The sequence below is a fragment of the Phoxinus phoxinus genome (assembly GCF_949152265.1).
Source record: "Phoxinus phoxinus genome assembly, chromosome: 2".
Taxonomy (NCBI): domain Eukaryota; kingdom Metazoa; phylum Chordata; class Actinopteri; order Cypriniformes; family Leuciscidae; genus Phoxinus; species Phoxinus phoxinus.
In genome coordinates, this window is record NC_136877.1 from 11,942,863 (window position 1) to 11,956,236 (window position 13,374).

A 13,374-nucleotide genomic window follows, 5' to 3' on the forward strand; every position below is an offset into this window, starting at 1 on the left:
TCAATAAAACACTCTAAAGTTCAGTTAATTGCATTTAATATACATTTAATATATATTAAGGATTTTATTCTTAGTTTCACTGAGATCGCAAGAATTTAACAAGACATTTTTTTGCTGCTCCTGAGACATTTATTTCTGAAAGTTACTGTATGTTTTCATAGAAAATGTATATATTTTTTAGCTCTAAAGATACCTTGTGAAATAGAAGTACACTTTAGCATACATTTAAAGCAGGGGTCACCAAACTCTGCAGGACGCTTAACTCTGCAGGACAGCGGCCCTCCAGGACAGAGTTTGGTGACCCCTGATTTAAAGAGTGCTTATAATGGAAATAATAAAATATTAAGTATATTTTAATATAATTCATATTTTTAAATTTCCATTATAAGCAAATTTTTTAACTACCGGTAAGTAACTTTCAAAAGTAAATATGTCTCAGGAGCAGAACATTTTTTTTTTGTTTAATTCTTGCGATCTCAGTGAAACTGAGAATAAAATCCTCATTAATGTTAATTAGTGTATCAGTAATTAACAATAATAGTATACAATCTGTTCTCATGTAAGGAATTAAGCGTGTGTATATGTGTGTGTTAGAGCTTTCTTTTTTCGAGCATTACGTCACTCGTTTTTCCATTCATGCCATGCTCTCTTTTATGTTTTGAAAATGTCTCATCTTTAACACTATCACATGTCCTGTGTACCGTGAAGTTTTTGTGTTTCTTCTTTTGTCTGTTATTTGATATTGGTGGAGATGTTTCTTCAGGGTTACTCTGATTGGTGGAGGAGTCGAGAGTGTTTGGTTTGCTGACAGCTCAGGGTTTGTTTTGTAGAGAAGTGCTACGAGCCGCTGCATCTGAAGCACTATGACATTGGAGAATCGTGGGGACGGATCTACCAGCGAAACGTAGAGCTGTGCACGTGCCTCAGTGGGGAGGTCAGCTGCGAGCGTGCACGTTACACGGGTACGACACACTGAAACCACAGTACTGACACCTGATCCACTGGAGCTACTGCTTTTTCGTTTTGTACATTGTTCTTTCTGTTTTTGTATGTGTGTAGTGTGTTTGCGAAATCTCTGTGAAAATGACGGAGTCTGTAGAATGATTGAGGCCACTGGTGAAGAGGTGTGTGGGTGCAAATCTGGATATATTGGACAATACTGTAACATCAGTGAGTACACACACACACACACACACACACACACACACACACACACACACACACACACACACACACACACACACACACACACACACACACACGTGATATTCTATCCCCCCTACACTAACCCTACGCCTAAACCTACCCATCACAGAAAACTTTTCTGCATTTTTACATTTTCAAAAAAAGAAAATCACTTGGTATGATTTATAAGCTGTTTTCTTCGTAGGGGGCAAGAAATGTCCCCACAAGGACAATGATTCAGGATTTTGCCATCTTTTTGGGGACATTTTGTCCCCATAATGTAGGGTTTACCAGGACACACACATGTACATTACACACATCCACACTGAAAACACACATTTTTAAGGAGTTTATTTTTGAAAACGTATGTTGTATGTTTCTAATAAGTAACTAGATAAGACAGTGTGGGGTGAGAGTGTGTGCAGTTTACATTGTAGAACCAAATTTCAAAGTATCTTCAATACATTTTACCACAGGCTTTATTTTAGTCATAAAAAAACATGATAAAACCTTGATAGGAAAATCTTGAAGGAACCAGGGGTGAATTAGTCTTCTGGGTTTCTTTGTCATCTCTGTACTCTATTAACACACATGCAAATTCAGTATAAATATTCTAATAATCTTTAATTAATAAACTTTCCCTGTATGTCATCAGACCCTCGAGAGCAGTGTTACCGTGATTCAGGTGCACAGTATCGTGGTGTAGCCAATGCCACCGTCTCTGGATCATCCTGCCTGCCGTGGAACTCGGATCTGTTGTTCAGTGAGCTGACAGTAGAGACAGTGGACAGCGCCCCCCTCAGGGGCCTCGGAGAACATGCTTTCTGCAGGTGAAAATGCTATTTAAGTGTAATTGAAGAGATTACATTTTGACTTTTAAAAAGTGCACTTTGTAATCATATCAAATTAAAATATTTAATTTACAGTACATTTAAATCAATGTGTTTAAGTAAACATTTGACATGCTTTAAAGCTACAGTCCATAACTTTTTTGGGTTAAAAATGATCCAAAATACATTTTTGAGCAAGTACATAACCAGCCAGTGTTCAAAACTATCTGCTTGCCTTAGCTCGATTCAAAACGGTAAGCTTGTAACAATGTTTTTAATTCCAGTGGTACTGGTGGATTTCCGCGGGAAATTCGAGCATGTCTTTGCGTCATTACATCACATCTGTACACATAAAGAAGCTGTCTTGGCTAGTAGGCTGTATTGCGTTTGAGGATGTTGGATGCTGGTGATTTATAGCCTTTTCTCACTGTACTTGATATAATTAAACTTATCAATTTGATGGCGGATCCAGAAAGATTCAAATGATAATCACCAGTCACAACTGGAGATTCATTTCGGAGTGGCTACAGAAAAAAAGAGACTGCAACTGGGCCCATGCAAAAACAAGGAAAAATATTGTAATGTAGTCACGCAATGCTGATGTTGTTAAAATTAACAATTTGAGAACAAAGTATAATTTGCACGGTTTGACGTGATATGATAAGCAATCGTTAGATTTAATCAGCGCGATTTACTGCAATACTTTTTTCCCGTTAGTTGGTCAGAACAAAAGTGGATGTTCTTACTTGTGCAGATTACATTTTCCATTGAAAATTATTATGTTGGTCATACTTCCAAAATGTAGAATCTGTGATTCCAAATGACAGTATCCACACCGGCGCGGTGACTGACAGACGCACGTTCTCCTCAAAACATTGGATTCATCCGCGCTGTGCCATGCCGAGGCACAAACCACGTAAAGTTGATAATTCCGTGAATAACTGCAATAGCAGATTTCTAACAGAGATGGCGACAAAGAGGAAAAACTAAGGACTACAGCTTTAAAGTACACTTATTTTGATGTGTTGACTAACATACTAAAACACATAAAGTATTTGATTATAATTTTTTATTACATGGCTTGGTTGAATTCTAATGTAGAATGCGGTCTGTTATTTCTTGATAACAGACCGCTGCTAAGTATAACACACCGTTGCCATGAAAACAGAGCGTTGCCATGGACACTGTGTTCTTTAGCGGAAGCAATACAATCGTTTTTTAAATCAATAAACTCCTTTTTAAATCAATATTTTAAATATTGCTTCGCGTCGGGGTCTTAATCAGCCTGTCGGGGTTGTATTCGCTATAACAACCGCCTCCCTCTACATTATCCCTTACATAATGTAGTGTGTTATTCAATGTTATATTTAAAGTTAATATATTTTAACAAATCATTGCAAATGTGTATAAATATATTTAAATGCTGACAAATTACATTAACGTATATTTTAATTTACCATAAATGCTTGTCAGTACATTCAGCAGTAACTTTAACCATATTTCAAAGACAATAGAATAATGAAATTACAAATTAAGATGTACTTAAATCCTACCTAATTTGCTCAAAAAGCACCTTAAAGTTCTGAAATTGCATTTAATATAAATTTAAATGCTTTTAAAAAACATTTTCATTTCATTGCAATTAACATGCAATCAAGTGTCTGAAAACATTACATTCAGTTCACACTTAAGTATATTCTGTTAAAGTATATTATTTCAATAACTCTGCTAAAGTGTAAAGGGTAGTAGCATTATACTTATACGTAACTGTGTGCTTACTTTTCTAAGCAATCAGACATTCAATTATCACTAATTACAGAGACCAGAAGATCACATGCCATCTACAAGCCCCTAGCAACCATGCAGTGCACCCTAGCAACCACATAGCAATGCCCTAACAACCCTTCGGAACACTTTAGCGAGCACCACATAGCAACACCCTGCCAACCAGCCACAACAGTGTCATTATCACAGTATGTGCAAGTGCCACTCATGTCATCTCCTGGAAATGTAAAAATCGAGTAATTCTGTGTTTAATATAGATATCGTTTTATTTGATTTTGCGGAAAGCATTGATGTTTTACGGTCTGATATTTTCCATGTGACTTCATATGGCAGGAACCCTGATCAAGATAAGCTGCCGTGGTGTTACACAATGACGGAGAGAGCCATTTCCTGGGATTACTGCGACATCCAGCCCTGCTCAAAACAACAATGTTAGTACAACTGCACATGCACACACAAGAGCAACAAATCCTTCAGCTTCTCCAGAATATTCTTGATTACTCCAAAATAGTTGTACATGAGAAGTAAAAGAATGATAAAGCTTCCTAAACATTCTGTAGAATTCTCACTGGCATTCTTCCAGGCGTGGGACGTGGAAATCTAACCCAGTGTTGCCTGAGGCAATAGCTTTATTGGTCATGAGCACTTGACATCATGTACCTGGAACGCCCTGAATATGTTATGGATTTTATTAACCTTGATTCTAGCACAGACATGAGTGACACGAGTGATCAGCGACAATCATGTTAAAGCAAGCTGCTCTTACTGTTACCTAATCATTCTTACAATTTATTTACTCTGCTGATCAGAAGTTTGGAGTCAGTAAGATTTTTTTTCTTTTTGCACAATGCACAAGAACACATTCAATTAACCCTTTGCAGGGAGCTTGATTGACAGGTGATCTGACCAATCATACTTCGCCATCCGCCATTTTGTCGGACAAAGCAGTCAGGAGAGTTAGTAGATTAACATGGGAGGATTTGAACTTGAGAAACGGAGTGTACTGACGCCTTTCCGCGGTTAAAACAACATTCCTTCTTATGTTCATTCATGTTTATGTGATGCTATAAATGAACTAGAAGGAAGAGATGATCGGTTCACGAGCAGCTTTAACTGAGGCTCTACAGCGATCTGTCACGACACATTAAAGAGCCACAAAACGGTATTAATTGTTTAAATTTCTTTTAAAAAATTACCAAATTTGAAAGGTGAGACTTTGTTTAATATGTTTCATATCAAAAGTAACCGAAAAGTAACCTGGTCTGTCCTGTCTGTCAGCGTGTTGTCAGTCTCCTCTCTGCTCCGCGATGTATTATGAGAACACGTGTGGCGTAGCTTGTCAGGCATAGCGACAGTAACTAAGGGAGGCGGGTCTTTGCGAACGGTCAATTGATCAAAAGTGACAGTGAAGACATTTGTTATGTTACAAAAGATTTCTGTTTCAAATAAATGCTGTTCTTTCTACATATGAAAAGGGCCCTCAAAAATGAAAATATATCACGACACGACAGCACAACTGTTTTCAACAGTGATATAATTTAGAATTTTTTCTTGAGCAGCAAATCAGATGATCAGCATATTAGAATGATTTCTGAAGGATCATGTGACACTGAAGACTGGAATAATGATGCTGAAAATTCAGTTTTGCATCACAGGAATATTATAATATATATAGAATTATTACATTTTACAATATATTACAATAGACAAACAGTTAGTTTAATTCGTAATAATTTTTCACTGTTTTTACAAAAAAATTTTTTTATCAAATAAATGCAGCTTTGGTGAGCACAAGATACTTATTTTAAAAGCATTAAAAACAGTGTACTGTATGTAGCGCAACCGGATCATCTTTAGATCATCTGTATATAATCCCTTAATCCCAAATATTGTTTTTTTTTTGCAATAACTTATTTATATATGGTTTCATTCAGTATACATAGACATATTGATTATTTAATTTGTATCATATTTGCAGATGTCCTTTTTCTTAGCTGATTGAAAAACTGCTGACAAAAGCTCAAATGCTAAGACAAATCTTTTTGTTGTAGTTTCTTGTAAAGTCAGCATTAAACAGAAGTTGCGATAGTCTTTTCTGCCCTATTGTGACATATCATGGGACTTCATTTTGTCCATGGGGAATTGATTGGACCTTAGTTGACAGTTGTGGTTTGTTATTGGTGGATTTCATTTGATTGACAGGTAGTCCTGCCCTTGCGCCAGTAAAGACGTCAACAGAGAAGAGATGGTGCTGAAAGATGGATGGAAAGCTATTTTGATTAAAGATTACGAGGGCTCATACATTTTATTTATATTATATTCCATAATAAACAAGAATTGCCAATTTAGATTTCTTGATGACTTATATTCAATATACTTCAATCAGGTGTGTTTGGATTGAACTTTCTCTCTGTTCCTACTGTCAGCTTCTCGCAGAGGTCATGTCATGGCTGATGTACCACGGCCGTCCCGCACCCCTGCCAGGACACCGGTGTGTGGGAAGAGGCACAAGAAACGGATCGGTCGGGGTCGTATCCTGGGTGGGACGTCCGCATTGCCTGGCGCTCACCCCTGGATGGCAGCGTTGTACATCAGCGATGAGTTCTGCGCGGGAACGCTGGTTTCCGCCTGCTGGATCGTATCCGCGGCTCACTGCTTCCTGCGCAAGTATGTGTGTGTCTGTGTGTTTATATGCATTTGGATTTAGGAAATTTTAACTTCATTCTAACTCTCTTTCTCAGTCCATTGCGGTCACAGATTCGGGTTGTTCTTGGCCAGCATTACTTTAACGACACCGGCACGAACACCAGGACGTTTGGTGTTGAGGACTATATTTTGTACCCCCATTATACTCAGTTCCAGCCGACCTTAAATGATATTGGTGAGTTTGGACTCCAAATACAAAAACTTTAACATCATTACAAATTTACAAGCAATGTGTGTGTACTTGTTTAATCTAAATTGTGAGGACCAAATGTCCCCGCAAGGGGGACCAGCCAGTCACGGGGAAATGGAATAATAAACATACTTAATTATGCTTATTTGAAAATGCAGAAAGTTTTCTGTGATGGGTAGCTTTAGGGGTAGGGTTAGTGTAGGGGGATATATTATTTATAATACTCATTAATGCTGATATGAGCACTGTAAAAAATATTTTTAGCTTTTAATAAACTAAACTTGAAGGGATACTTCACTGATTAGCATTAAGCTTTGTATCAGTAGAAAACCTGTAGTATTTTCGAATTACCGTGCTTTCCCTGCCTCATGTCCCTCTGAGACGAGAGATTTATGTATTTTTTGTCTGGAAAAAATCCCCAGATGACGCAAAAATCTTAATTTTGCATCATTGGAGGCTTTTTTGGCCAGAGGCTAGAGACTACAGCCAGAAGTAGGAGCTAGTTCCGCATGTTCCCTTTCAAGGGAACTCAAGCTGCGTTGAGACGCGGTGGGAACACCTTGCGTGATTGCGTCGTGAAGCACGTGTATAATCAATCCAATGGAAACGGGAGACGTCATGGGCGGGTGACGTCACCGACCAGGAAGCTATAAAGCACTCCCGTGAACACAAACACACTAGCTTTGTTGCCTTCAGCAAGTGCGATCTGTGTAAAATACTGTCCTGTCTATTTATTGTTTGTCTGTCTCAGTATCTAGATATTATGGAGAAACAAGAATTCAAAACGTTGTGTTGTTCCCTACCCTCGTTTTATCTCGGGTGGGGACGCGCATCAGCTTTGTGTTGCTTGTTTGGGAGTATAGCATACCCAGTCAGTTCTCGAGGGGACTGACTGAGTATTGCAGAGGTTGTCTGTTTCAACTCACTCCCGCCGGGCGTCCTTTGAGGAGGACGCTTGGGTGCGCGCTCCCCGAGGCGCGAGTCCCGCTGCTGCCGAGGCACAGCGGCGACGTGCATCTCGGGGATCGCAAATGATCTAACAGCGAGGTTTGAGACGGGCGCGCCCTATCTCTGCCACACGTGTTAGTTCCAGTGCCTATCGTGCTGCGATCTCCAGTTCCGAGGAATTGGTATCGTTAGTGTGAAAAAAGAAAAGAAAAGGATATATGTGTATATGTATATTATGAACAAAGCTTGTGAGTTTTCAATGAATAAATTAATAAGTCAGCTCATAACTCTGTTGTATAAAGAGGAGCTTATAAAAGGAGGTTTTATTTTGTGCTGATTTCCTAGTTAAATGTTTTCTGGCCAGCTGAACATTATGAGTGAGAATATAATTAAATCTCTATATCTCAGCCTCCTCGTCAGGGATTGCCGTTTTTTTTTCCTATCTCGATTCCACACTGAGTTGAGATTTTGGAATAAACCGGTTTCTGTTTTATGTGTTTATCCCCAAAACTTCTACTAAAGTAATGTTTTGGGTATTAAATATCATAGTATGACAGTGCCTCGGGTTAAAGAGACGCTAACTAGCTATTTCTCTCCCGAGTCGGCGTCATCATTACCCCGGCGTTATCCACCAGCCATCATAAATAATAGATAAATATTATAAGGCAGCATTGGTGGGTAAACTATATAAGGACATGGATGAATGTGAGGATGTCAGCACTGACGCTATTTCGAGAATTGCGTCGCGCAACAGATCACTATATGGGGGAGGGACGGTTTCGAGAAATCGTTTCTCCCCTTTGCGTCCTCTGGGGGGCGACTCTCTGAGGAGGGTCGCAGCGCTGCCAGTTCGGTTGTTTTCCTGCTGGTGGCCACGGAGTGATATATATAAGTTTTTCTGATGTATGAAAAAAAAATATATATATATATGTCTGTTCTCTGAACGCTTCGCTTTCAACAAAATGATGATATAAACTATCCAGCGGCGTTCCAGAGGTGTCTTCCTCACCGATCTAATGTTCCTGAGACTGCTGGGCGGGAGCAGTCTCAGCCTACTAAAGCTCCTCGCAGCATAAAGTGCTGCAAAATAGAGCGTCGCCATTCGGGCTCATCCACAATCGAGAGGGACCTGGGTGGCGGTTGCTGTCTAGCCAGTTAGAGATATGCAAGATCGGAGAACTGTTTTATCTCTAATATAGCCGGAAGAAGAAGCCCTGACGCTGAGGCTGCAGGCTTCTGAGGGTGGTCCCCTCCAGGGTAGGGACGGTTTTGAGAAATCGTTTCTCCTCGGCGCCCTCTGGGGTGCGACTCTCTGAGGAGGGTCGCAACGCTGCCAGTTCGGTTCTCCTGCCGGTTCGCCGTTTCAGGACACCGAGGTGTCAGCGTCCCCAAACGATCATCCGAGGAGGGTCGTAGAGCAGTCAGTTCGGTTTCCCTGCCGGTTTGCCGTTTCAGGGCGCCGAGGTGCCTGCTTTTTCCAACGATCCTCCGAGGAGGGTCGTTGGAACTAAGGTAGTTAGAGGTAGGCAAGATCTGAGGACTGTCGTTATCTCTAATGAAACTTAGAAGAGAAGTCCTGACGCTGAGGCTATCAGGCTTCTGAGGGTTCCTCCGGGGCAGGAACGGTTTTGAGAAATCGTTTCTCCTCGGCGCCCTCTGGGGTGCGACTCTCTGAGGAGGGTCGCAGCGCTGCCAGTTCGGTTGTTCCCTGCCGGTCCTCCGTTCAGGGCACCGAGGTGTCAGCGTCCCCAAACGATCCTCCGAGGAGGGTCGTAGAGCGGTCAGTTCGGTTTCCCTGCCGGTTCGCCGTTTCAGGGTGCCGAGGTGCCTGCTTTTTCCAACGATCCTCCGACTAAGATAGAGGTAGGCAAGATCTGAGGACTGTCGTTATCTCTAATAAAACTTAGACAAGAAGTCCTGACGCTGAGGCTATCAGGCTTCTGGAGGTTCCTCCGGGGCAGGGACGGTTTTGAGAAATCGTTTCTCCTCGGCGACCTCTGGGGTGCGACTCTTTGAGGAGGGTCGCAGTGCTGCCAGTTCGGTTGTTCCCTGCCGGTCCTCCGTTCAGGGCACCGAGGTGTCAGCGTCCCCAAACGATCCTCCGAGGAGGGTCGTAGAATGGTCAGTTCGGTTGTTCCCTGCCGGTTCGCCTCTTCAGGGCACTGAAGTGACTGTTCAACCAAATCCAGAGGCCAGTCTCGAGAATGGAAACTACTGGCGTGGAAACTACTGCCACATATTTCTCAGTGGGTCCTGCACACTATAGAAAAGGGTTCAGAATTCAGTTCGGTTCTCGTCCGCCCAGATTTCTAGGGGTCCTCCCCACAGTGGTGGACCTCGAGCAGGCTCTGGTTATGGAGCAGGAAGTGCTGACACTTCTGCAAAAAGGAGCTACAGAAGGGGTTCCTCCTCCCAGCAGACAGTCAGGGTTTTACAGCCGCTACTTCATTGTTCCGAAAGAGGATGAGGGGTTGCGTCCTATTCTAGACCTGCGTCTATTAAAAAGCAGGTTTCAGAATCTCATGTTCATAGTATGCTTACGCTAATATGATTGTGTCACAGATTCAGCCCGAGGGCTGGTCTGTCACAATAGACTTGAAGGACGCTTATCTATCCATCCTCATCACAGGAGGTTCCTGAGGTTTGCTTTCAGGGGCGAAGCATACCAGTATCGGGTTCTTCTATTCGGCCTAGGTTTATCACCCCACACCTTTACAATATGCGTGGATGCAGCTCTGGCTCCTCTGGGACTCCAGCGCATTTGCGTATTATACTATCGACGATTGGTTGATCCTAACTCAATTTGAGCAGGTGGCAGTTCGGCATCGAGATGTCGTTCTGTCTCATTTAAAGATGTTGGGGTTGCGACTCAACGCCAAGAAGAGTGTGCTCCTCCCAGCTCAGAGGACCACTTTTCCAGGTGTTATATATGATTCGCTGTAAATGGGGTAAAACTAGGCCAGTCACTCACTGTGGAACAGTTTCAGACTGTTGGGTCTCATGGCAGCTGCGTCCAACGTAATTACTTTTGGCCTTCTGTACATGAGACCCCTGCAGTGGTGGCTCAGGACCAAGGGGTTTTCTCCGAGGGGAAATCCTTTTTCGCATGATCAAGGTCACGCGGCTATGCCTACGTGCCTCGGTCATGTGAAAGAACCTTGGTTCCTCGCCCAGGCCCAGTGTTGGGGGCTTCTTGTCGACGCTTATGCTATCGACGGATGCTTCCCTCACAAGTGGGGGGTGATCATGAGTGGTCACTCGGCGAAGGGTCTTTGGCAGGACCATCTCCTTTTGGCACATAATTGGCTAGAAGTGATGGCGGTATTCCGAGAATCTCAATACTTCCTGTCAGAACCGAGAGGTCACCATGTGCCTGATCCTTCTGGACAGCACACTGATGGTCTCGTATATCAGAGCAGATATCCTGTTGAGGCAGGGGCTGAGGCCCGGGGAATGGAGACTTCACCCCGAGGTGGTGGAGCTTCTTTGGGAGAACTTCGGTTAAAACTTTGCCTTTGTGGTTATCCTTGACGCATCCAGCTCTGCTTGGACTGGATGCGATGTTTTAGGTGTGGTTGAGGCTACACCTGTACGCATTTCCCGATATCATTGCTCCCGGGAGTTACCCTCATCTGGAGTCATGGATACTGTGGGCTCGGCCTCTGAGGGGGCCCAGCTCATAGATTCAGGTCTCTCGACTGAGGTCGTGGAGACCATACTCCAGTCTAGATCTCCCTCCACGAGAAGACTGCATTGAAATATGCATTGAAATGTAAACTGTTCTCTGCCGGGTGCGGAGAACACCTTCTGAATCTTGCTATCTGCCCTATGGTACAGTACTTGATTTCTGCAATGAATGTTTCTTTGCTGGGTTATCTTTGAAGAGAGATCCTTATTTCATCTTCTCCGTGGTACATGAGGCTGAGGCCTGCACGTACTTGGATTTGCACCTGGTATGGTGGTAGTCTTTCTTCACCCCAGGCCGGGTTGTATTCCTAGGTCCCTACTCAATGTATTTGTGGGTCAATTGTGCTGCAGGCCTTCTGTCCTCCACCTTAATCAGGAAAAGCTAAAGACAGATATTGAGCAAGCGAGTAGTTGAGGCTATCTCACTTGCTTATGTAGAGGCTGGACAGCCTTCACCTTTGGCTGTCCGGGCCCACTCTACTAGGAGTATGGCTGCCTCTGGGCTTTAATTTCAGGAGTTTCTCTCCACGACATCTGTAATGCGGCAGGCTGGTCCTTACCGCATACATTTGTCCATTTTTATGACTTGGACCTAGACTCCACTCCTGGGTCTAGGGGGCTTGTTTCGTAGTATGCGCACAGTCTTCATACACAACAGGCATTTGTCATATGGCGTCGTGGGTATAGGGTTCCCACCGCGTCTCAACGCAGCTCAAGTTCCCTTGAAAGGGAACGTCTCAGGTTACGTATGTAACCCTGGTTCCCTGAGAGGGAACGAGATGCTGCGTTGCTTTGCCATACTCCCTGCATTCCTGTGATCATCTTGCTTCAGGCTTTTTCAAAGCTAGTGTGTTTGTGTTCACGGGAGTGCTTTATAGCTTCCTGGTCGGTGACGTCACCCGCCCATGACGTCTCCCGTTTCCATTGGACTGATTATACACGTGCTTCACGACGCAATCACGCAAGGCGTTCCCACCGCGTCTCAACGCAGCGTCTCGTTCCCTCTCAGGGAACCAGGGTTACAGTCGAGTCAACTAGTACTTCTGATACTGCCCTCTGTTACCTGGTAGGCGTGGCTTGGGAGTGGCCTCGTAGGGCAGCAAAGCAAATGCATTCTGGGAGTTGTTGTCTTTCATCCACATGAGCCACAAATACATTTTCTAAAATAATTTCACATTTCTACTACATAAATGACCAAATTTAAATACAAATTCATCTTTCCAGCGGTGAGGTATCCCTTTAAAGTAAAAAAGCCCATGCAAACAAGAAATAAAATACAAGTTGAGGTTTTTTACATTGTATGACTTTTCAGAGGTAATTCAAATTGTGATTTTTAAAGTTTCCAAGGAAATGCGTGTAAAACATATACAGATGCATACGTGGGCTGGTGTGACACAGACATGCTCAAACACGCTTGTTCACCAACACTTGTGCTGTTTGAAAAGTGAAATATCCCAATCTCACCATTTCCTATTCTCTCAATAGTATTCCTATCTCCAAAAGACCATAAATAAAACTTGTAAAAAATAAATAATAATTTTTTTTGAAAACCCTTTGCATGTGCAAAACTTGCCAAGACGTTGCAATTCGGATAGTATGCATTTGTGTGTTGTGTATGTGTTTTGTGTGTAATAAAAGCTGTTTTCATAGTCTTACTGAAGTTGAAGAAGGTCAACGGACGCTGTGCTCAGAAAACACCGTTCATCAGGCCGATCTGCCTGCCAGGGAAAGGCACAACGTTCCCAGATCAATTCTGTTGTAAGATCTCGGGCTGGGGTCACATGAGTGAGAGTGAGTATGACAACAATGAGATTTTTAGTATTCATATATTTTAGTATTTGTTTTTGTAGATGTGAATCATGTTTTTGTTTTTTCAAAAATTAATATTTTTTAAAAGATTATGATTTTCTATGATGATGCTAAAGATGCTGATTATATGTAGACAAAAACAGCAAAGCAGCTCACTGTGTTTTGGAACAAACAAACACACATATACAGTGTGTATATATATATATATATATATATATATATATATATATATAT

At 42.3% G+C, this 13,374-nt stretch overlaps 1 protein-coding gene across 3 annotated transcripts in view; it reads left to right on the forward strand.

Annotated features, from left to right (window-relative positions):
* The window catches only part of hgfac (HGF activator), a 30,656-nt gene that overhangs the window by 14,271 nt on the left and 3,011 nt on the right, over positions 1–13,374 (forward strand). For all 3 annotated transcript variants that reach the window (XM_079604774.1, XM_079604776.1, XM_079604775.1), the window contains 7 exons: positions 831–962; positions 1,060–1,170; positions 1,841–2,015; positions 4,134–4,231; positions 6,227–6,467; positions 6,542–6,681; positions 12,982–13,122. In XM_079604774.1, coding sequence (XP_079460900.1) covers positions 831–962; positions 1,060–1,170; positions 1,841–2,015; positions 4,134–4,231; positions 6,227–6,467; positions 6,542–6,681; positions 12,982–13,122 — 1,038 coding nt within the window. The remainder of the gene's footprint in view (positions 1–830; positions 963–1,059; positions 1,171–1,840; positions 2,016–4,133; positions 4,232–6,226; positions 6,468–6,541; positions 6,682–12,981; positions 13,123–13,374) is intronic.